The sequence below is a fragment of the Vulpes vulpes genome, chromosome 12 (genome assembly GCF_048418805.1).
Source record: "Vulpes vulpes isolate BD-2025 chromosome 12, VulVul3, whole genome shotgun sequence".
Taxonomy (NCBI): Eukaryota; Metazoa; Chordata; class Mammalia; order Carnivora; family Canidae; genus Vulpes; species Vulpes vulpes.
This window is the reverse complement of record NC_132791.1, coordinates 165920017-165942671: the sequence shown is the minus strand read 5'-3', so window position 1 is coordinate 165942671 and position 22655 is coordinate 165920017. Positions and strand designations below refer to the sequence as shown.

The window sequence follows — 22655 nt, the reverse complement described above, 5'->3', positions numbered from 1 at the left end:
ATGGGGAGCAGAAAGCCAGAAGAAACATGGGTTTTGCTGACATAGCTCTGGACTACTTACAGTCAGCATTTTGTAGAGGAAAATAAACTGCTGACTTGTTGAAGTCGTCATTTGGGTTTTTCTGTAGGTGCAGCTAGACCACCCTTAAATGTGCTCTATGTTCAGGAGTTTTGACATCCTTAGGTAGCATCCCCCCATTTGAAGCCTGAGAAAACCAGCTCTGCTGGGAAGGAGAGCATACCACAGGTCCAGCGAGGACGTGGTGTGGGGTGTCTGCCTCAGAGGGACTGCCTGCTGGACTTCTGTCAAGGGCTAGGCGCTCAAGGTGCATGCGCTCCCATGGTGCCTCACTGGCATGTGTGTCACTCACTGTGGGGGCAGCCATACCCCGGAGGGCCACCAGACCTGGGTTGCAAATGCAGTTTTGCTACAGCGCCTCTTGGAGTGGGAAGGTGGCTACTGGCTGAGAAGCCGGGCGGGCCTGGGGCTGGGGTCTGAGACCCGGAATGGGCGGTTCACTGTCAGGCTTGCCCCCGAGATAGAGGTGGATAAAGGGGAGGCCTGTTGTGTGCTTGTAAAATTGGTTCAAATTTAACTTATGCTTTACCATTAAGACACATTTCTCCTTTTCTTTAAAAGACTTGGAGAGCCCCGAGTGGCACAGGAGTGCGGGCCCACCTCCTGCCCCGCCTCACCCCCGCCCCTGCCCCCAGGGTGCCCCGCTTCTTGCGGGACGTGTGGCTCCAACCCGGCCCAACTCTGGAAATCGCATCCTCCCTTCAATACGGCGAATACCACGGAGAGAACCTAACACGGCCCCTGCAGGGTTGAGGGGGAGAGGGGAACGTGAGCCCCGGGGTCTGGACACGGGCCGCCCACCTGAGTCTGATGCCTGCTCCGCCCCCAGGGCGCGCCTTCCCGGCCCCGCCCTCCGAGGCCCCGCCCACCGGCTCCGCCCCTGTCGTTTGAAGCGGCCCGCCCTGGAGGCTGCTGAGGGGCAATGGTTGTCCTCTGGCGTGGGGCTGGCCTCGCAAGCCTCCACGGTCGGTGGAGCTGATCCCTGGCAAGTTGGTCCTTTGGGGCAGCACCTGGAGCCAAAGGCTGAGTCCGTCTAAGACACCTGTTCTCCTGGGCGCACAGGGCTAACACTGCCTCCAGGAGGCCTTCTTAGGTTTCTCTGCTGGAGGCTCACAGGCAGGTGTGCACAGGCCCCAGTGCCCATCAGCCCTTGCAGCAGTAATTACAACCCGAAGCTCCTGGGCATCAGACCCTGACCTGTTCTCAGCCTTCTCAAAATTCTCACTCAGACCTGAACTGTCCAGCCACAGGCATAGTCAGGCGACGGGCCCCTGCCAACCCAACATGCCCCAGGGGTTCAGCTGGGGAGGAGAGCCTCTCCCCAGTGCCACATCCAGTAGAAACCCGCTGGGCCCTGAGGCACCACCACCCTGCTCCTGCTGCCCCAAGGATGTGCCCAGTGCACCTCCACTTGGTGGGGGGTGGAGAAGAGTCTCAGGTTCCCTCCACCTGTGTGTCCCAGCTCCTCAGGGATGAATGGGTTAATGTGGAGGTGGTCAGAGCACACACCTTGATGACTCAGCCTCGGAAGATGCTCTGGTCCAGCTCCACTGCAGCCTGGGCTGAGCTCTTGGCCGCAAACTCTATGTAGGCATAGCTGGGGTGGGTGGGCAGGGCCGGTGAGGGCCACCCCAGGGCACCCAGCCTCCCCACCCTGCTGCCTGGCTGGCACTGATCCCTTGGGGGTGTCTGGAGAACTTGTCGCATAGGATGGTGACCCAGTGCACCTCCCCACAGGGGTTGAAGTAGGCTTCCAGCTCCTCAGCTGTGCTCCCGTAATCCACCTGCCACAGATATGGCCCTGATGTTGGGGGGCTCCTGTGGAGGCCTGGCCCCTCACCCCTGCTGGGGGTGGGCTAGGGACAGAGACCACATTCTTCCTGTGTCAGACGCCCCTCTACATAGGTCTGTTCTGTCCAGAGAACGTGTTTCCAGAGTGATTGGTCAAGTGGAGATTCCACGTGGAAATCCCGAATCCCAGCTCATGCTGAGAAAGTCCAGTGCTGGAGGACATGGGGCCCTTGGTCTGTCTTGGGGCAGCCGTCCCCCAGCCAGGTCCCCTGCCGTCTGACTCCTCCCTCCTGAAGCTGTGTCCCTTTCTTTAATCCTCAAGACTGAGAGGGGGTGGCAGGTCCCCATTTGGTCTCCTCCCTGACTTACATTGCCCATGTAGATGGATCTGTGGTCCGACTCCACCTTCCCCGTGGGGGTCCCTGGGCAGGGGCTACCTACGGGGGAGGGGGGTGCTCAGGATAAGAGGTCTCCCGACAGGCTGGTGAAGAGCAAGGGGACTCAGAGCTGTGTGCCTGGGGACTCATGGCCTTCCCACCAGGGAAGGGTCGGTCTGGCCTGCCCGCTCCTGCCTGCCTCGGGGCTCAGCAGCAGCCTGGCCAGTGTGGCCCCTGCGCCCTCTGCACCCTCCTCCTCCCCTGCCTGGCCCTGCGCCCTAGGTGTCTCCAGCCTGTGGGCCTGCTCCATGGCCCACATCTTCAGTCTGATGGCTTCCAGCTCCTGCCAGCATGACCCCACATTGAGCCTAGAGGCGGGACGGCCCCCAGGCACCTTTCAAGGGAGGGGAGAGGGAACCAGGCCTGACCCTGTCTGTGCTCAGTGTCACTGGCCCCATGGGGACCTGCTGCAGGGGCAGGGAAGGCCTGTGGACTCTGGCCATCCTCCCCAACCTGCAGGGGTGGGCATACCGCAGGGACAGTGTCCACCGGCCCCTCTGAATCTGTGCCCGAGTGTCTGAGGTCCCTGGCCAGCCTCCTCTGGGCTTCAAGAAGGCGTTACCTGCTCAGGCACCTGTTGCTCAGCCAAGTCCTCCCCCTCCAACAGAGACAGGGGGAAGCTTGCATCTTCCAGGTCTTCCTCAGCTTCCCCTGGCTTCTTCTCCTTCCTGTCCCCGCCTCCTGGTGCCGGGGGGGTCTTCTCCACTCGGCTCCAGGCCCCTCAGCCCTGGGCTTCAGGGTCCGTGGAAACTCTGCAGCCAGGCCTCAGTCAAGGGTGGGAAGAGAGCATGGCTGAGGAAGGGCCACATGAGCAGATCCGGACCTGCCTCGCTCACCTCCACTCCGACACCTGCCTTCCCCTCCCTCCCCGGGGGTTTTAAGCTCCTCCACAGTCCAGCTGCTCCCACTAGAGCACTTAAAAGGCTTCCCGCTGGGCTGACTTCCAGGCCCTGGCCCTGTTTCCTCACCCAGGTAGACACCCCCAGGACACTTGAGGAGGAGAGAGGAGTGAGCTGAGGCAGATACTGCGAGCCCTCCACGTGCATGAGTGCCTCGCTCACAGTGCCCCCTGCTCAGTGTCACACCTCTAGTGGCAGGCCACGGGTAGGATGACATGGGCATAAGTGAATGAAACAAGTGTGCAGAGGCAGGAGATATGGCACCTGGGATCAGGGCAGACCTCCTGGAGGAGGTGGCGTTTGGGCTACCCTAGAGGGACTGGCCAGGCAGGGCAGGGGCAGAGGACGGTGTGGGCCACGGGAGGAGCATGCGTGAAGACCTGGAGGGGTAAGGGTGTGTGCCACAGACAGGGGCCCGTGGTCTGGGTAGGATAGAGTCCATCCCCCTTCTTGACACCCCTTCATTGATTCCCCAGGAATTGCCTCTCCTACCCTCGTTCTGGACCAGATGGTAGGTGGGAGCCACTTATGAAGCCGGGGCCCTGCTCTGACTACAGGTCATAAAGGTCGAGTCAGGTGCAGATCTATGATGGACACGGGAGGCCTGAAGGCCACTTACAAAGTCTCCCACTTCCATGCCAGTGTCTGCTCCTCACCTCTGCCCCGGGAGGGCAGCTGTGGGCCTGTGTCCCCGCGTGGCCTTGTTTCCATCTGTCTCCATTGGAGTGGGAGCAGCCGCTCTGGCTGGCCTCAGCCTGGTTCAGCTTTGGCTCTGTTGCTTCATGTTTATGGAGAGGTCCTCTGGGCATGCTGCCCCCCCCTCTAGGCCACAGCTGGGGAGGTCCACTCTGGGCCCGTTGGGGTCTCTTCCCTGGGGATTTGGATCGACAATGAGCCGCATCTTACAAGGAGCTGGCCGCTGAGCCCTGGGCCTGGGACAGTCTCTCTTCCCACTGGGGCAGGACAAGGGAGCACTTGCGGCTGGTGAAGAGCAAGGGGACTCTTGCTCCCTACCCCCCTCCCGGTGGAGTCTCTGGTCCTGGGAGCTGGGAAACTTGCCCCTCGAGGCTGCTGCTCCTCCGGCACTATGCTTCTTGCCCACCATACCCACTCTGTACCCGTGTCCACACAGCCCCATGCACTTACATGGGCGTGACTCTAGGGGGCCCTATTGCCACTGCTGTTTCCAGGAAGCCTCCTCATTGCTCCTCCTTCCTCTTAGGGCCACAGCACCAGGCCTCCCCCGCGGTCTACCCTGGCAGGTCACAGTGCCTCAAGGGCAGAGAGCATGTCTGCACGGAGGACAGGACCTCAGCCCCACGCGGGCTGGGTGAGAAGGGCGGTGCAGCCTCTGCCTATAGTCCCTGTGGCACGAGGGGGTCAGGTCCTTTGCCTCCTGCCGGTCTGAGGCCCCAGGGAGGGCCTCTGGCCTGGGCCCTTCCCTCCATTCCATGTGGGAGGCAGAACACCACGGTGGCTGCGGCCAAGCCAAGAGCCGGCTGGACTCAGGCCGGGCCCCCTGCCAGCCTCCCTCTGAGCTCAGGCCTCTGCAATGGAAAAACGCTGTCACCCTGCTCTCTGCTGAGAGTGCTGACACACCAGGCCAGCCGCCTGGTTGAGGACAGACCTGCCCCCATGCTGGCCTTTCCAATGACGCCGTTCAGAATACATCATGTTCCAAGCCTGGGCCCAAGTATTAATAATACCCCTTCCTCCCAGGGGCTGCCAGCAAAGCAGGGGCGCCAAGTCCTGGGCATCTGAATCTGGCGAGGACCTGCTCTGGGAGCCAGGACATCACGGCTGCGACACCCTGGCTCCTAGGGATCAAGGTGTCCCTTCCCTGAGTATCCTTCCTTAGGGTCTTGTGGGAGGTACCTGGCCCGGCCACAGGCAGTAGGCCTTGACGTCCTGGAAGCCATGGGTGTCACCTGGGGCTCAGGTCATCCAGGTCACCTTGGAGACATAGCCTTTGAAAGTCCACCCTACTTGCCAAGAACACAGGAGGCTGTGGGTGAAATTTCCACTCACACCCCAACTCAGGTCACCCATTTGTTCACCGCCCTCCCATGGGGCAGGGCCTTGTCTCTCTTGCGTGGCCCTGAGAAAGCCCCACATATACCGTGAATGACCACATGAGATGCGGCTTTGCTGCGGTCACGTGGAACCAAGGAGAGGCACAGCCCCATGATGGCAAACGTTGGCTTTATTACACAACACAGATAATGGACGTGACCTGAATCATGACGTCTTACAGCACCCAGGTCAAAGGGGGACACGCAACAGGGACGGCATGCCATGGGTGCCCCAGTGCTAAGGAAAACCCGTCACAGGAAAACAAACCAATACTCGCTCCAGCTCCCTTTGGGGAGGTATAAAAAGAGAAGAGGAGGAAAAATCCATCCAATCCCCACGAGGCCATGCATGGCCGAGCCCTGGGCCTGTTCCCTGGAAGGCCAGCCCAGCTGGGCTCCCTCATCCCGCTGGACAGCAAGGGTGACCACTGCCTCCATTCTAATATTTAAAAAACAGGCTCCAATTTGAGTCCAGATGTTGTATGACTGCTAGAAGGGGTCTCTGGGGTGGCACTCCAGGAGCCAGCTGAATTGAAACAAAAGCAATAGAAACCATGCAAGATGGAATTTCCCAGAACTGTGGAGACCAGATATGCACTGTCGCAGGCGCTGGGCTCCCTGGGCCTTACCCGTGAGGTGGATGGACGAGAAAAGCTCATGTGCCTCCCCTCCCAATCTAGCTCGTGTTCTGCTTTCTCCTCCAGTCCTGCTAGTAGGACCATCATCTGGGGACTTTGCTCCCAGCCCCATTTTGGAAGGTAACATGTGGCAGGGAGCCTGAGGCTAGGAAGTGCTGGGAAATCCTCTAGTGTCCAAAGAACAGCCCCTGCCATCAACCAAATTCAGCTTGCACAGGATAGCTGTTCCTATAGCTATCCAGAGCTCTAAAGGGCTGATTTCCAGAGACTGATAGCCCAGGATGAATGATGGGAGCAAGTCATGAACCCCCTGGGAAGAAGAGTTCCAGGAGCACTGAGTTCTTTCTCCCTCCTCCCCATCCTTTCCTGAAGACACCTCCTCCGGGCAATGACCCCTGGAGACAAGGACAGGACACCCACAATGTTGGGGTCTTGCCAGGGAATGTGCTCACCCTGACTGGTGGCCCTCGTCACAGGGCCCCTGAGCAGGTGTGTGGGCCATCTCCCAATGAGCACTCCTGGCCCATGGCCACCACACTTGCCAGGCGAACCCAGACTGGCCAAAGCTGTTGCTAGGACATCGGTCCAATTGACTCACAATGCCTGCAGCAGAGCTTTATCTGTCCCTGGAGCAGGCCTGGACCAATGGTTGAGGCATGGGAGGAGGCCGGCTAAGCCCACAGGCAGATTCCTTCAGGGCAGTTAAGGTAATGGGAAGACCCAAGATGCTATTGTAGCTTTGGAACACTGGAGGACTTGGTGATGCTACTCTGGGCTCAGTGGATGGGGAGACCGGTAGGATGGACAGACTGAACATGGCTGTGTGAGACTGGAGAACAGATGGACAGATCCACGCATGCTGTGTTTGGAGGTAGATGGTGGAGAGACGGGTGATTAGGTGAAAGTTTGAATGGGGGAGGGTGGAATCAAGTGATAGCTGGGATAGAATAATGGTTGGCAGATAGATGGGTGGGTGTTTGCCTGAATGGGTGAATTGATGGGTGGGTGGATAGATGAGTGGATATATGGATGGATGCGCGGGTTGGATGGGTAGATTTGTGGATGGATGGGAGGGTGGAGGGATGGGTCGATGGATAGGTGGATGGATGGGTGGGTGGATGGATGAGTGGGTAGGTTGATGGGTGGATGGATGGAAGACGGGTGGGTGGATGGATGGGTGGGTAGATGGATGGATGGATGGATGGGAGGGTGGATAAATGGATGGATAGGTGGATGGGTGGATGGATGAATGGATGGATGGACTGACAGATGGATAGGTTGACAGATGGATCGGTGCATAGATAGACGAGTGGGTGGTTGGATGGATGGAAGGATGGGTGGATGGATGGGTAGATATGTGGATGGGTGGGTGAATGGATGGGTGGATTGATGGATGGCCAGACAGATGGATGGATTGGTCAGAAGGGTGAGCTGATGAAATAAAAGAATGGAAAAACAATTATAGGTTGGCGGTGAGTGGGGAGGGGGCGGATATGCAGAATAACAACCAGACGTGCTGGCTAGACTAAGGTGGAAGGCAGGATGAGTGGATGACAGTGAAGGGGCTTTGGTGTCATTTTGAAGATATATTTGGGAAAGTTGGCAAAAGGAGAAAGTCAGGGCCTGTCCTGATCCCTTTGTACCATGTCATTAAGATGAAACCAAAACCAGTATTTCCCAGCCTCTCCCCTGCTGCTGAACCTCTAGAGGCCTGGATGAGTGGCCCCACCTGTGGAGCCCATGGGGCAGTCTCTTGTCAGAGCACCTGGCTCCTCTCATCTTAGCCTGACCCTCCTGGACCCCAAGGCTATCTCCATCTTTCCTCTTTGTCCCTGGTAACACCCACGTCTTCCCTTTGGTCCCAGTGAGCTGTGGGAATGAGGACCCCCTATTCAGATGGCGTTTGGGGTGTGTCAGCCTGTTCACAATGTGGAAGGAGGCAGTGGTCTTCATAGAGAACACTCTGCAGACACCACCTGGGGATGGTGACCTGTCCTAAAGGAAAGGCTACCTGGGTCAAGGGCAGGATTGGAAGCAAGAAGATAGAGGAGGGTGTGGGAAAGGTTGAGGGGTCACACGCTGGGGGTTGGGAGGGCCTAGGGTGCCAACACCCTTCTCATTATTCCCCCGACTGTGCACCATACGTGACTTGGCTCTGGACCAGGGAGCTCTGCCTTCCTGCAGTAGCTTTTGGCCTAAGGATGGGAAAGGAGCCCTTTTGGTTTGATTTACAGGAAGGGAGGCTCTATGAGCAGCCGCCTTTCCCCGAGCATTTGGGTCACTTGTGTGTCTAACCTGGTGGTGGCCAGCGGGAGGGAGAGCCTTGCACGCTGCACTGCTGGCCAATGGTTCACAAGCTCTGGAAGGCAGCAGAGAGCAGGAGGCTAGGCCCCCCTTCTGGAGATCCCCTCTGTGTGAGAAAAGCAGGTGTATACTCCACATTTATGCCACCAGCCTATCTCCCGATGCAGAAACTCGCCCTTAGCCCTTCCCCAAGGCTATTGGTTCTGCTGTGAGGTCTTTGGCCGAATGGGGCCTGAGCATGGTGATGGACAGGAACACCGGCTCCCCAAACCCAGACAAGCTCCCACGCCCTCCTCAGGCTTCCCTGGGTGAGAGGAGCTGCCGGGCACTTGTGGACATAGCACTTCCCAGGACATCCCCCTCCTGCTGGCTCAGTCCTCTGCTGCTCTGCTTCAGCACTGCAAGCCCTCCACCCGACCTGGCTGCCATACCCCCACCCTGCCATGCTCTCTGCCTGCCGGCAGGGGCTCCATCCATCAGCCTGTGGGCAGCTCTTTGTGCCAGGCTGCTGCAGCCCCCCGGGCATGGATGTGGGAACCACACTGGAAAAATGGCCTTTTGTAGCTGCCCTGAGGGTGACCTGTTCCTAACAGCGAGGGTGGGAGGGGCAGCCCTGGGCTGGACTTTCAGCCTGGGGTATGGCAGGGAGACAGGCTGGCAGGGCACAGCAGCGGGTTCCAGCTGAAGGCTCCTCCATGCCTCGGCCTGGTCCTGACGCCAGGGACACGAGTCATCGGGGCCTTGGACCTGCTCACCCAGATCCGCGGTATACCCAGGACAGGCACCCTTTGGACACTGCCATTCACCAGCACAACCTTGGAGGAGACAGTCCAAGGGCACCCGCCTCTAAGATGTGCGTTCCAAACTGTTTTTGCAGGTTCACTGAGTGCATGAGACAAAGAGCAGCCTGAGAGACATGACAGGCGGGTGGGCTTCCAGTGTCCGGTTGGGAGCCCAAATCCCAAACTGGTCCTTGCTTTTCTGAAACCCACAAAGCAAACCTCTGTGGGGAGCACAGCCCTGGGACTGGAGCTGGTGGGTGTTTCTGGAGGATAACATAGATCTGTCTGGACTTTCAGGATCGGGTTCCACCTCGAGGCAGGATTTGGAACGGCGCCCAGTCTGCAGTGCCAGTTAGAACCCTTCCTCTCAGGACCCAACGAGGAATTCCTACAGCTCTGGAAAAATTACAGCAATCATACAAACCCACTGCTCCCTGCGGGACCACAGTTCAGATTTCTTTGAAAATCTACTTCCTAAGCTTTATATACTTTCGCGGTTTCTCTCTCTTTTTTTATTTGGCAAACATCCCTTCTTTATTATCATCACCATGAATATCATTATTTGGACCTCTGCAAGGACTATGTACATTCACATTAGCATATACTATTGACCTCTTCCTCTCAGCGGGGCCCCCAGGAGCCCCGGTTTCAGTAGCTGATCACTCCCCGTATTGCACGGCTGCCCTGGTAATCCCTCACAGCAATGTGGGGAAATGCTAGGGCGGGGGGCCACGTCTGCTGTGGATCCTCCCACAGGGCACACGCCAGGGCTTCCTTACTCCTTCATTTCCTCCAGGTGAGGTGAGGGTACAGGGCTGGGGGCGGGGTGGTCCGAGAGACTGAGTCCCCCAGGAGCAGCTGGCAGGAACCGCGGGCCTCCCTGCCATAGCTGGCTGAGTTCGTCCACCGAGGCTGGTAAGGGCAGACCACTTCTGTTGGAAGCTTTCCTGCTGTTTCTGCACCCGGTGGAGGGAGGAGCGAGGGGACAGATGCAGGGGGGTGGGATGGGGGGTGGGCAGCGGGCGGCCCTGAGGGTGGGAGGAGAGGTAGAGGAGGAGGCACAGAGCCATAGCACCTACATGGCCTGGCTGCTGTCTCCTGGAGCTCTGAGAAGCAGTCAAGAACAACCCGAAAGATTGTCACAGTTTTGTTCCAGAGAGATTCTCTCCCGGGCAGGACACATTAGCGCTTTGTCACAAGTGGCAAACACACAACGTGATGACAGTTCATGGAGGTGTGAGGACAGACGGGGCAGCCCCCTGCACACAGGGACACAGGATGCGCACGCACATGGGCAGGGCACCCTCCCTTGCGCCAGCAGTCATGGCAGAGAAACACACGTTCCTTCTCGTTGAGTGAAACCCCCCAACCCCAAAGTCCCCACACCCCAAACACAGATCAAAGCAAGAGAGCAGGACGACACCTGAACAGATCCAAGAGGGGAGGAAAACCGTGGACGAGATACTTTGGCAGTGACAAAACCATTTTGGATTTTGACTTCTTGTGTTTGCTTTTTGGATTTCCTTTGGAGCAGAGGTGTGTCCGGCGTCCTTGGCTGGCTAGCTGGCAAGGTAGTTTACAGGTATGCTTTCTTTCCTTTTTTTTTTTTAAAAAAAAAAAACAAAACCTTTTTGGATTTCTACTTAAAGCCAAAGAGTTTGACACTAAAGGAAAAAAAAATCTGGAAAATGTTTCTTGAGTTGGAAATTGAAGTCTTTCTTACCATCTTCACTGCGTTGGCCACATGCCCCTGGGGTGGCGCTGGGCCACAGCGGCTCAGACCTCCAGCAGTTAAGATGTGAATTTCCGTTTCCCTTTTTCATCAGGAAGGGGACAAAACCCCCCTTTCCTTGTCCACTTCTGAGTAGATCTGTTCCACAAAACCCCCCAAAATGTTTCACTGAGAATATAAGCCACCAAACAGATTTTTTCAGTAAAGAGAAAGTATACGAGAGTCAGAAAGACAGAAAAACGGGAGCGTGAGCGGGAAGGGGCCAGGCGGAGGAGGGAGAGGCCGGTCACGCTCAGGCCACTGCTCCTTCGGCTAAAGCTCAGTGGGGGGCTCTGAGGACGCTTGGAGCGGTCATGGCGTGAGACCGTCAGGTAGCTGAGGAAGTTGCGTTGATGCAGTTTTTGTTGGTTCTGTTTACTTTTGGAGAGAAGCAGTAGCAGCAGTGGCTCCCAGAGCCGGGGCAGCGTCCGGCGGGCTGGGGGGGCCAGAGGGGCCAGAGGGTGTGGCCTCCGTGGGCCGGGGCGGTGGGGGGTCAGCGGGGCGCGGCGTCCAGGGGCCCAGGTGGGCCGGGGGAGCCGGGGCGGGACGGGCCCGCGGAGCTGGCCTCGCTGGGGCTGGCGGCTCCTGCGGGCAGGCAGGGGCCCAGGCTGGCCGTGGCGTCGGGCTGTGCAGGCCCCGGGTCGGCCACGGCGGCCGCGGGGCCCTGCAGGCTCTGGCCACACACATGGTGGTGCTTCTCCCAGTCCCGGTGCTGGCAGAAGGAGCCGCAGTAGCGCGCCGCGTTGCAGCCGCTGCATGTCTCACTGGCCTTGCGCCCGCAGTTCCAGCAGCTCTGGGGGAAGGGGACACGGTCAGGGGGTGCGGGGGGCCATAGGGCAGATGCTGGGCCTCGTCCCCCAGGTGCCTGGCCTGGCCGCAGACATACCTGCTCTGCTTGGCCACGGCGTCACGGAGCAAGCAGAGAATGGCCCTGACTCGCCACAGCTCGTGGGCAGCTCTCTGTGGCCACAGACACTGGACAGCACTTCCCAGGAGGGAAGGCAGCCACGGCCCAGCCCCCTCCTCTCTTCTGGGAAGCCCTCCCGGCTCACCTGGGCTCCAACCTCAGAACATGGCCCTAGCCTGATAAAGACTGCCAGGCTCCCACGTGGGGAACATAGCCAGGCCTGCTGCAGGCACCCTCTGCCCCCGCCATCAGGCCTCTGCCCCCTTTCTGTGGAACGAGTGGTAACATCGGCCACCCACAGGAGCACAAGGTGAGCAGGGATACAGGGGGAGACCCGAGCTGGCAGCCAGGCTGAGGGACAGGGAGCCCACGCCCTCCCTGGGAGGAAGGCCCCTTGTCTAGGCAGCACCCAAAGCCTCCTGGGCCTCCTGGTTCACTCTGGTCGGCCACCCTGGCCTCCCTGTGGTCCTCACTCTGCCAGGGGTGCTCCATCCTGGCCGCTCCCTTCTTGCAGTGACACAGCTCCCCCAGATTCCGCCTGGCTCACTCGTCCTGCTCTGGCGCCTGCCCTGGCACCTGCCTCTGTGAAGTCTGCTTGCTCTGACCTGCCCGCTTCTCTGGAGCTGTGTCTGTTGAAGCAGCTGGTGCAGACGCAGAGTGGACCATCCGGGGGGGCCAGGCACACACAAACCAGGGGTTTTGGAGACGTGACCCCTTCCAAAGGACACTTCTAGGAGCCCTGCGGAAAAGCTCTCTCCCTCTCCCTGACTCCTCTGACATGTGAGTCCTCTTTGGATGAGGAAGAAAGGAACCTGCTGCCTCGCTGGGCTGGACATCCCTGGCCTCCAGATGCCCAGGTACCAGGACGACCACAACACTCATGCCCTGCTGTGCACGTGTGTGCCAGAGCCAAGGCGGCACTTTAAATGCCACCTAGGGTCTCCTCACGCCTCATGCCACCCACGGGTTAGCGAGAACACGGGCTGCAGCGCATGCAAGCCTAGCTCTGAACGATGGTCATGTCTTCCTCAGGCACCGTCTAGAGCCAGCCACGTACCCCAGCATCAGGACCCACTTTGCTAGCTGCCCATGGGTGGGGTGCTGGGAGGCCACAGAGTGAGGGTTTGGGGCCTGATCTGCAGGCTGGGGACAGGGTTGGGGGTGGGCGGGGGACCCTACCTCGCTGGAGTCCTCCTGCTGGTTGACAACAGTCAGAGCGTCCTCTGAGGCCTGCCGCCGGGCTTCAGCCAAGGCCCGCTCCATCTTGGCACGTTCTGTGCTGATGAGCTCGTGGGCTTTTCGCTCGGCATCTGACACGGCTTTTTGCAGCTCAGACATCGCCTGCCGCTTCACCTCATTCACCGCCTCTTCTGCAAAGGACACACGGGCTATCGTCCCATGGCCTGGCCCAGCTGGGCCTCCTGGCATTGTGGGCAGGGCCTGTGCACCAGTGACCGGGCATGCAAGTGCAAGAATGGTTGTGGGGACACCTCCCAAGCCCGGGCCCTGCCTGAGTGTTCCCATACTTTAGTGTGCAGTGGCACTGTCCTGGACGGCGTGGCCAAGCCCACCCTGACTCAGGTTCCACAGGGAGGGCCCAAAAATCTGTAATCCTAACAGTTCCAAGTGATGCTGAAGCTGTTGGTGTCAGCACTGGGGCTGGTGGTACCCACAGGCAGAGGACCAGAGCTATAGTCTTCTGTCCCCTGTGGCCAATCTCGAAGCAGTCCAGGGGATGCCCCATCTAGGGCTCTGCATTTTATCGCTCCCAAGCCCTCTGTCACCCACACTTGCTACCTCTGGCCTGCTCATGTCTGAAGATGAGCACGTTGTCCCTGGTGTTGCTGTTGTACTCTAAGCTGTCTGGCTAATGCCAGAGTGTCTGTTCTGTTCTGGTGGCGTGATGTTCTCCAACACTGACAACCATCCACAGCCTTTCTGGCCTGCCTCAGTTTGCCTGGCAGTGCGCTTCTTGCACTGGTGTGTGAGGGGGCTGGGAGGAGATTAAGCTCCCAAGAAGGAGACTTATGTGATAGCATTTGCACACTGGGTGTGTCTGAGCTGCTGGCAGTGCCAGCGAGAGCTGCTTGCCCCCCATGTCAGCACCAGAGCTCTTGCCAAGGGTCCATCATGGTCCAGATGGAAGCAGAGGAGACAGGCCAACAGAAATGAGAACCCCCACCCTCCTGTCCAGGCCTGGGCCTTGCCCACCTTGCTCCAGGCAGCTGCTGCCTGTCTGTGGCCCCTTGGCCTCTGACTCTGGCTTGGGATGCTCCACTGTCTCTGCTCTCAAGATCCTCAGAGGGTCCTCCTCTTCCTTATACTTCATGTTGATTCCACCCACTAATCAGAGCATCTCTGGGGCCCTGCTGCTTCTCCCCACTGGCACCACCTCAGCTGAGCACCTGCCCTCCTCCCTTTCTTTCTCAAGCTACCTACTGGGGATGCCTGGGTGGCTCAGTAGTTGAGCACTTGCTTTGGCCCAGGGCGTGATCCTGGAGACCCGGGATTGAGTCCCACGTCGGGCTCCCTGCAGGGAGCCTGCTTCTCCCTCTGCCTGTGTCTCTGCCTCTCTCTCTGTGTGTGTGTCTCTCATGAATAAATAAATAAAATCTTTTTTAAAAAAAGAATTTATTTATTCATGAGAGACACACACACACACACAGAGGCAGAGACACAGGCAGAGGGAGAAGCAGGCTTCCTGCAGGGAGCCCGACGTGGGACTCAATCCCGGGTCTCCAGGATCACGCCCTGGGCCAAGGCCGGTGCTAAACCGCTGAGCCACCCAGGCTGCCCCAATAAATAAAATTCTTAAAAAGAAAAAAGCTACCTACTGGCTCCTGCGTCTGCCCCCTGCCCCAGAGTCTGTCCCCATGACACAATGAGCATCCCCACAGCACTTCCCCACATGGTGCTCCATGCCACACCTAGAAAGCCACAGGCTCTCTAGCTCTTAGCACTTCTCACACTTGTGTCCAGGTACATGCGTGTGCGTGCAGAACCCAAGGACCTGCTCTATCCTGCTGAATGACACACCACTGGTTCACCTGCAGATGTCAGGTGGCAGCTGTCCTACCCTGAATACTAAGTGCACTCCAACCCTCCTGCAGGGTCTGCAGAGCCCTGTGAGCTTTGCCAGCAGAGCGCCCCATGCAGGCGGAAGCTCCTTGCAGATAAGAAGGGCATCCCTCCACCCCCAGGCCAACTGCACTCACCAGCCTTCCTCCATATCTCCTCAGGCATGTAGCCGGAGAGGGTCCTAGGCATGAACTCCCGGTGGGCGTCTGAAACACAGGGGTGCCAGCGTCATGCACAGAATGGGGCCATACCCAGTGGGGTAATGGGGACACAGTGTGTGTCCCTGGGGGTGGGGTCCCCTGAGGTGCCCACAGGTGGAAATCCTGTTATCAGCTGCTGGTGCGGGGCCAGGCAATATCAGGAAGGGGGATGCTCTGGAGCACCTAGGACCCTGCTGGGACCTGGGCCTGTCCTGGACCTCTCCTGGTTTCTACAGTCAGCATCCCAAGTCTGTACTTCCAGTGGGTCAGGCTGTACATTTATGCAGAGCAAAAAAGGCAGCTCCTTTTCAAGGGAAACTCTTCGGTTGTATTTTACTGTAGTGCCATAATGGGGGTGTTGGTCTTGGTCCTTGGCACCCCTGCAATACCCCCTCTGCCCCCATGATGCCCCTCAGAACGTACCTAGCTGAGAGCCCTCTGCACCCACGGAGCTGTTCAGGGGCCGGGCAGTGGCAGGTACGGGGCCCTTCTTGGCGTCCTCTGTGTCACTGTAGCGCCGGATCCAGTGGTTGAGCTCCTCACGGTCAGCCTCCTGGCACTGGCGCAGAACCGTGAGTGACCGCCGTGTCTTCTCAGCCATGTCCATGATGCAGTTCAGGAGCTGTGGGTGGGCAGGTGGTGGCTGTGAGCATGTGCAGCCTGGTGTGGTTGCTCCGCGTGGGGGACGCCCAGGGAGCTTTTCCTATACTCTGGGCTTGGGCCAGCCCACTGTCCATGTGGCTGGCCACAGTGAGCTCAGAGCAACAGTGTGAAAATCGCCTCCCCTGCCTGGAAAGGGACCCCCTGCTTGGAGCATGGGGGTGGGAGTAGAGAGCAGACTGAGTCCAGAGTCGTCTCAACTCTGCAGGTTGTGCTCAGCCCTGGGGAGAGTGGATGGACCAGTACTGACTGCCCTGGGGACCACCCTGCCTAGGCTCCCTTCCCACAAGGGAAGCTGGGGAGGGATGACCAGAAGCAGCTGGAAGGGGTCCCCACACCACCAAACCACCTTTCTCCCAGAGAAAGATGCTCTGCAGGCAGAGCTGGGAAGGTTCTGGGGGCTGGGTCCAAGCAGAAGGCCACTGAGGCAGCAGGGGCATGGCAAAGTGGGGCCCACAGGAGCCTGCTCCCAGGCAGCCCCAGGGACCCACGGTCTGGGTGCACCCCCGGGAGTCGTGGCAGCACCGTGGCCCCAGCCTGCACACTCACGTTGTTGAGATGCTTCCACTCCTCGGCCCACTCCCGCTCCGTGAGCCTGTGGTCGATCACTTCCTCCTGCCGGGACCCGTGTACCGCTGCAGGGGTGTGTGCACGCTCAGGCCCCATGTCCCAGGCCCCCCTGCCCCCTAGGCCCCTCTTGACCCCAGGCCTGTCCCATGCTCCAGGCACTGCCCTTTCCTGTGTCCCCCTGGCCCCGCCCCTCACCCCAGGCACAGTTCATTTTTGTGCCCACCGCCACCCCCATGCCTCCATGCCCCGCCTCTAACCCAAGCCCTGCCCAGGTCCCACCCCTCATGGAGGCCCCCCCCCTCACCCCGACCCCACCACAGCCTCCCCCCACTCGTGCCTTCCAGGCCCTGCCCCTCACCCCAGGCTTGCTCCGTGCTCCAGGCACTGCCCTTTCCTGTTTCACCCCCAGGCCTGGCCCCAGGCCCTCCAGGTCCTGCCCTGGGCCCCCAGGTCCTTGGGCTTTGCCTGCCTGAGGGAGCAGGTGAGGAGGGGTCCCTGGACAGACACTGCCCACTGCCCTTCCAGGAGGTCAAGAACAGGCCTGGCCTCTACTCAGTGTTTGGAAGGAAGAGATGGGTCCCCATCCCTTGGTCTACACTTGGCTACCTCTCCCCTACCTTCCTGTCTCCAAATCCACCATATCTCAGTTTTCCTGCCTCGGGCCTCACTTTGATGGCTTTAGCTCTCCTCAGAAGCCCTCGGGCTCACTGGTGGCTGCCTGGCTCCAGCCCATGCTCTACTACTTCCTCTCAGCCAGGGGGACTCCTATACACCCTCAAAGCCCAGGTCCCAAGCCCTCTCCCCAGCAGCCCTGAGCCCTTCAGAATTCATTCAGCCCCAGGCAGATCCCCTTGTTAAACAGTCCTGGCCGCTTCCTTGTTTATTCTGTCCCCAGGGCAGGGCTGCTGTGTCTCCTGGGCCGAAGTCCAGCTGGGCAAGAGGCTGTGTTCTGGCTCATCTGCTGGGTCCCAGTGTGGTCCCTGGGAGACAGCGGGGTCTGGGAAACCAGAAACCCCAACCCTTGCTCCCCACAAGACCGCAGGCCCCTCACTCACCACTGCCTACCGTCTGGGGTCTGGGCGTGGGGGGTAGGGAAGGCTTTCGGCAGGTGCACAGGAGGGGAGGGCCCCAGGTGCCAAGCAGGGCTCTGTGCTCAGTCCCTGGGCCAACCTCCAAGGCCTCCAAGGGTGGCTCTACTGTCACTCCTATCCTACAGATGAGACCACCAAGACTGGCTAAGGGTACGTGTTTGCCACAGGTCACCCAAGGTCAGCCCATGCCTCAACTGTGCCTTTAGCTACTGGCTGGTGCAGCTCAAGACTGAAACAATGGGGTGTGCCCCCCCATCCCTGGCCTGCTAATGAGAAACACCACCACTCTGAACTGAGAAATTCACACTGTTGCAACCATGTCTGCCTGTCCTCACGTATCAAGTGCTCTCAGCCCCAACGCTGGTTGGATGTCCTGGCCGTGGTGCCCCAAGCCTATGCTGGGTGACCTAGAGCTGGCTGGTGCTTCCTGGCCAAGGGTCTATTTTGGCTCTTCCCACCCATGAGGGTCTCCTAGCCCCACTCCTCAAACTGTAGGAGTAAGAGGCAGCAGCCACGGCCTGCTGTCCACCGCCCTGCCACCCGCAGAACCAGGGCCTGTGCCAACGCCCCAACCAAAATAGTGGCTGAGATCTGCCTGACAGCTGGCGTTTATTTTTGCATTAGCAGAAGCGGGAGGGAATTAGCACCTGCCCGACCCGGCTGCAGGGAGCCAGACGCTGTCACCTGCTGCCTGGGCCCAGGCCCTGGAAGCTTCCGTAGGGTGGGGGCGGGACATGGCCTTGTACAGGGTGAGGCCTCTGCTGACCCTGCCTCTGGGCCCCCCATGGGTGGCCTAGGACACTCAGGGGCAGCTGTTTGCAGGCTGTCCTCCCAGGACACTGGGGCCCCTAGCGTGTGGGCCAGTCCTACTCATCTCAGTCTCTGACACAGAGGTTGGTCAGAAGGTCAAGGCGATGTGGCCAGAGGGCTTTGGGCACATGCACTGGGCTTTCTGAGCCTTCTTCTGTGTGACATGGGCTTGTTGATGGGTCACATACATGCCATAAGCACCAGGGTGTGCTGCCCCCATGATGGGGTAAAGGATACAATGCTCCCAATGATACCAGCCCTGCCTCTGGGCCAGGCCATGTGTGGACACTAGCCTCACACCACCCTGAGGAGCAGGACCCATCAGGTCAGCTGACTGGGGAGACACTGAGGCCCGGAGGTCACATGATACAGCCTCAAGGACACATGTGGGGAACTGGTGGAGGTCAGAGGACAGGCGGCCTGCTCCTCCTCTTCCTCCTCGGCACAGCTCACCCTCGGTGAGGCACTCACAGGCCTGGTGTTGTGGGGTCCCTTCCATCCCATGGCGAGAGGGGGAGTGTGTGGTCAGTGGTGCTCATTGGGGCTCATGAGTCTTGGGGTACCCAGGCCCAGAGCATGGGAGTGCCCTGGAGGCAGGAGCTACGGGACCTGGGAGCCTCCTCACAGGCACCCCCACTCTGGCTAGACATGAGTCTCTTCCTGGCTGGCCCTGACCGCCCCCCCACCCACTGCCCCAGCTGCATACCCTGTGTGCGTGTGCGTGTGCGTGTACGTACGTGTGGCCAGCAGCCAGTGCCCCACAGGCCCTGGACAGGCACCTCTGCAGCCACAGTGCTTGCCCCCCTCCAATCCCTGACCTGGCCCTTCCTAAGGCGAAGGCCCCAGGGCCCCACCCCACTCACATCCTCTTCCCACATCTGTTGCTCAGCAGATGAGGCTGTGTGGATGAGGATGTGCTTCACTGCCGCCACATGCAGGCACACGTGTGAGACCCCCCCAACCCCACTCCCTGGCACACAGCGTACTGCTCACCGAGGTGCCGATGGCGCTCCCGCAGCTCCCGGGGGTCAGAGTGGCGATAGGTGTCACGGAGGTGGTGGGCCATGGCTATGTCTTCCAGCCGGTAGTGTGGTGGTGGCGTGGGGTGGGGCAGCCCATTGCTGGGGCTGTAGCGCTGCGCGGGGCTCAGGGTACAGGGCCGTTTGCTGAGGTGGTCGGGGTGCAGCGGGTCACGGTCTGACCCGTTCTCTTTGGTCCTGACCCAAAGGGTAGGTTGGGGGGTGCGGTGGTCACAGACCATGAGCCATGGACCGAAGGCCAGGCGGGAGGGATAAGGAAGAGAGGTGAGGGCAGAGGAAGAGAAAGAGCCAGAGGACAGAGACAGATGCACAAGAGACATGAGGCCCAGCCAGCACCCCGCTGTCCCTCCTCCTCTGGGGCTTGCGCCAGCCTCCACCCCATTGCTGGTGTCTGGGCTCCTGGGGCCAGTGGTCAGGAAGCCTGAGCCTCTGTTGAGGGAGTGAGGAGCTGGGCACGAGGGCCAGCCCAGGCGCCTGGACACTTGGGTCCACATCCAGCCCAAAGATGAGAGCCAGGCAGGTTTCTGCTGCAGAGGCTCCCTCCCGAACCCTCCCTTGTGCTCCTGGGGGGGCCATCTGAGTCCTCAGGACGCCACACCCGGCTCTGTGCAGTGGCCTTGAGGGCTTGGCCCATGGTCTCAGCCCACTAGCTGCAGGCCACGGAATGCAGCACCATGTTGGCCTGGTACCAGGCAGCTGCTGAGCCGGGCTACCAGAGGCAGCTCGGGAGAGCCAGGCAGGGCAGGAGCCAGCCCTGCTGCCTGCTCCGCAGCCACAGGAAGCCCCCTTACCTGTCAGGTGTCCTCCTTTTGCCGTTCTCGTTGACTTCCAGGAGGAGCTCCGAGGAGTCGATGGGGGAGGAGGCGTTGGCATCCAGCAGGAGCTGCTCGTGCTGGGCCAGGTACTGGGCAGGGGTCTGCTTGGCCAGGCGGGCGCAGTGCAGGAGTTCCCTCTGCAGCAAGGGCAGGTTTGCCTGCAGCGGGGGAGAGGGGCCTGCACTCATTGCGGGCAGGGCCCAAGACACAGGCGCACTCTGATGCGAGGCAGGGAGGCCGACGGCCAGCCTTGTTTTGTGACCTTGGGCAAGTTGCATGACCTCTCTGGGCCTTGTGCTCCTCCACTACAAGGGGAATGCAGGTGGAACTGTACCCCCCAGGGCACGCAGCGCCTTGAGGTTCAATGGAACCCCGAGTTCAGATCCTGGCCCCCCAGACTGGGGTTTATCCACTTCATCAAGGTTCCTGCACTGGTGGCATCTGGAGAAGGCAAGCAGGGGATCATAACCAGGACTCCATGCCATCAGCCCTGGGAGCAGACACCCAATTACCTGCTGTGTGGGAAGGAGAAGTGAGGCTCAGAGAGGGGAAGCAGGCACCCTCCTAGCTAACTGTAAAGGGAGGAACTGGGAGCAGCACCCCAGCAAACTGTGGAGAGGGGAGCTTAAAGCAGCACCCCAGCTAACTGTAGAGGGAGGAGTGGGGAGCACAGCGCCAGCTAACTGTAGAGGGAGGAGTGGGGAGCACAGTGCCAACTAACTGTAGAGGGAGGAGTGGGGAGCACAGCACCAGCTAACTGTAGAGGGAGGAGTGGGGAGCACCGTACCAGCTAACTGTAAAGGGGGGAGCTGGGAGCCACATGTGGCAAGTTTGCTCTGGACTCCAAAGTGCAGGCTGGAAATCCTGCTGTCCCACAGTCTTCCCAGAGCCTCATGGCCCGGCAGGGGGACAAGCTGGACAGGGGCCCGCAGCAGGCAGCTTGGGAGAGCCAGCCGTTCTGAGTATTTGTAAATAAATACAGTTCTCCAACTTTCTCATGGCGTTTCAGAGCTGCCGCCGCCTCCTGCCTCTGCCTCTCCCGCCTCTGTTAGCGCATCCACCCGGACCTGACCAAGCAGCCGATGCATTTTTGTCAAGCAGTGCCGGCTGCTAGGCCTGTTTTTCTATTTGGATAGCTGAACGGGCGCCAGCCCGCCATCTGTCGAACACGTTATGAGCATGAGCTGGGAAAGGAGGTCCCGGGAGGTCTGAAGACGCCAAACATCCTCCCTCTCCCTTGCTGGCCGCCCCTCCCGAATGGCCTCCCCTTGGCTGGCTCAGCAGGGTGGGGACCACACGGGCACCGGCTGGTTGCTGTTAGGGCAGTGGAAACATCTGGATTCCCGGCCGGCCGGGGCCAGCTGGGAGCCAGGGCAGAGGGCGGAGGGCCGGCCGGGTGGGGCAGCGTCTCCCAGCTTCTGGAAAGCTGCACCACGTAGCCATGCACGGTGTCAGGCTCGGGAGAGGGTTCAGGGGTCCCTGGGGCCCTTGGTGGGGGTGGGGGGGAGGGGGAACCCCAGACCAGAAGAACCCCCCCCCCCCCACCAGCTAACTGGCACCTTGGTGTCACAGGTTCCTCTGGGCTGATCACAGGAGCCCTGTGAGCATGGACACTGCAGATAGGCCCGGAATGACCTCCTTCACAGATGGGCACTCAGGCTACAGGGGAATCGGTGTTTGCACCCCGATTGTGATCATGGGGCTAGTTGAGCTGGTGACCCACATAATGAGGACTTATGGTGTTGCTGCTGCTTTGTTGAGCTCCTTGCCTGATGCCCACACAGCCTATGTGCTGTGGGCCCATGGTCAGCCCATCTTGGCTCTGGCCTGTGATCCTGGGCTGGCCACTTTACTTCTTCACTTCTCCCTCCTCTGTGCGTGGGGCCATGCGAAGCTCCCTGCCTCTTGCCCCGGAGAGGGGGGTCGCTGCATCCCTGGCGACGCAAGAGAGGCCTGAGACCCTAGCCCCACGCTGGAGTCTGAGCCAGGCCGGCCACAGTTCCAAGGGTTTCCATATGGGCACAGCACATGGTGGGCGGTGCTACCCGTCTGCTCAGCCCAGGTCACAGACTGGAGGGAGACCAGGGTCCAGCTGCGGCCAGGCCGGGGGCACTCTCGCTGTGCTCCCCTGCAGCCTGTGTTCTTAAGTGGCCCGGGCTCCTGCCATGGGAGGGGGGCTCCCCAGGCAGGACCTCCGGGCCAGGGCTCTGGCCGGCACCTCATCACCAAGGCCTGCAGACAGAACTAGCTGCGCCCCAGAAGCTCCATGTCAAGGAGATGGACTCCTTGTCCTTGACAGTCTGCTGGCCCAGAGCCCCGGTGGGGTCACAGGCACAGAGCATGGCTGGCAGGCCCCTCAGTCCAGCTGGCCCCGATCACCATGAGAGCTACTGAGGCATGAACGCCCCCGAGGAGCCCTTGGGGACACTGTGGGCAGAGGGGAAACAAGGCCAGGGAGATGTCTCACCAGCCACATTAGGCCCAGCCTGTCCTGCCTGGCACCACGTTGGGCTGTGTCTGGGCAGACAGGGGCTGTGGTGTGCGGTGGGTGGGGGGCTGCAGTCCTGCCTGGGGCCAGAGCCGGGGACGCCGGATGTTCCCTGCTCCTCCGATAAACACGGGCAGCTGAGCGGGCGGGGACATCTGCTGTAAATATTTGACCTGACAGAATAAGCAGGCTCGCTGTGTCCCCAAAGATGGGGACCGTGGAGT

General features: G+C 60.0%; 2 protein-coding genes and 1 long non-coding RNA gene across 8 annotated transcripts in view; 1 reads left to right on the top strand and 2 right to left on the bottom strand.

The window, feature by feature from the left end:
- Positions 1–1596: 1596 nt before the first annotated feature.
- Positions 1597–3115, bottom strand: PABPN1L (PABPN1 like, cytoplasmic). The gene is given in 6 exon segments (XM_072731964.1): positions 1597–1675; positions 1732–1934; positions 2239–2306; positions 2442–2589; positions 2869–3058; positions 3060–3115. Coding segments are annotated over 6 exon segments (744 nt in total).
- A 933-nt stretch (positions 3116–4048) lies between these two features.
- On the top strand, positions 4049–9485 carry LOC140594781 (uncharacterized). Its single transcript, XR_011996091.1, has 2 exons — positions 4049–9072; positions 9299–9485. It is a non-coding gene; the product is annotated as an uncharacterized lncRNA (long non-coding RNA).
- The window catches only part of CBFA2T3 (CBFA2/RUNX1 partner transcriptional co-repressor 3), a 91205-nt gene continuing 73940 nt past the window's right edge, over positions 5391–22655 (bottom strand). For all 6 annotated transcript variants that reach the window (XM_072731338.1, XM_072731337.1, XM_072731334.1 and 3 more), the window contains 7 exons: positions 19920–20101; positions 19082–19305; positions 16167–16252; positions 15381–15579; positions 14895–14963; positions 12859–13049; positions 5391–11565 (listed from right to left, as the gene is read on the bottom strand). In XM_072731338.1, coding sequence (XP_072587439.1) covers positions 11266–11565; positions 12859–13049; positions 14895–14963; positions 15381–15579; positions 16167–16252; positions 19082–19305; positions 19920–20101 — 1251 coding nt within the window. In that variant the 3' untranslated portion in view covers positions 5391–11265. The remainder of the gene's footprint in view (positions 11566–12858; positions 13050–14894; positions 14964–15380; positions 15580–16166; positions 16253–19081; positions 19306–19919; positions 20102–22655) is intronic.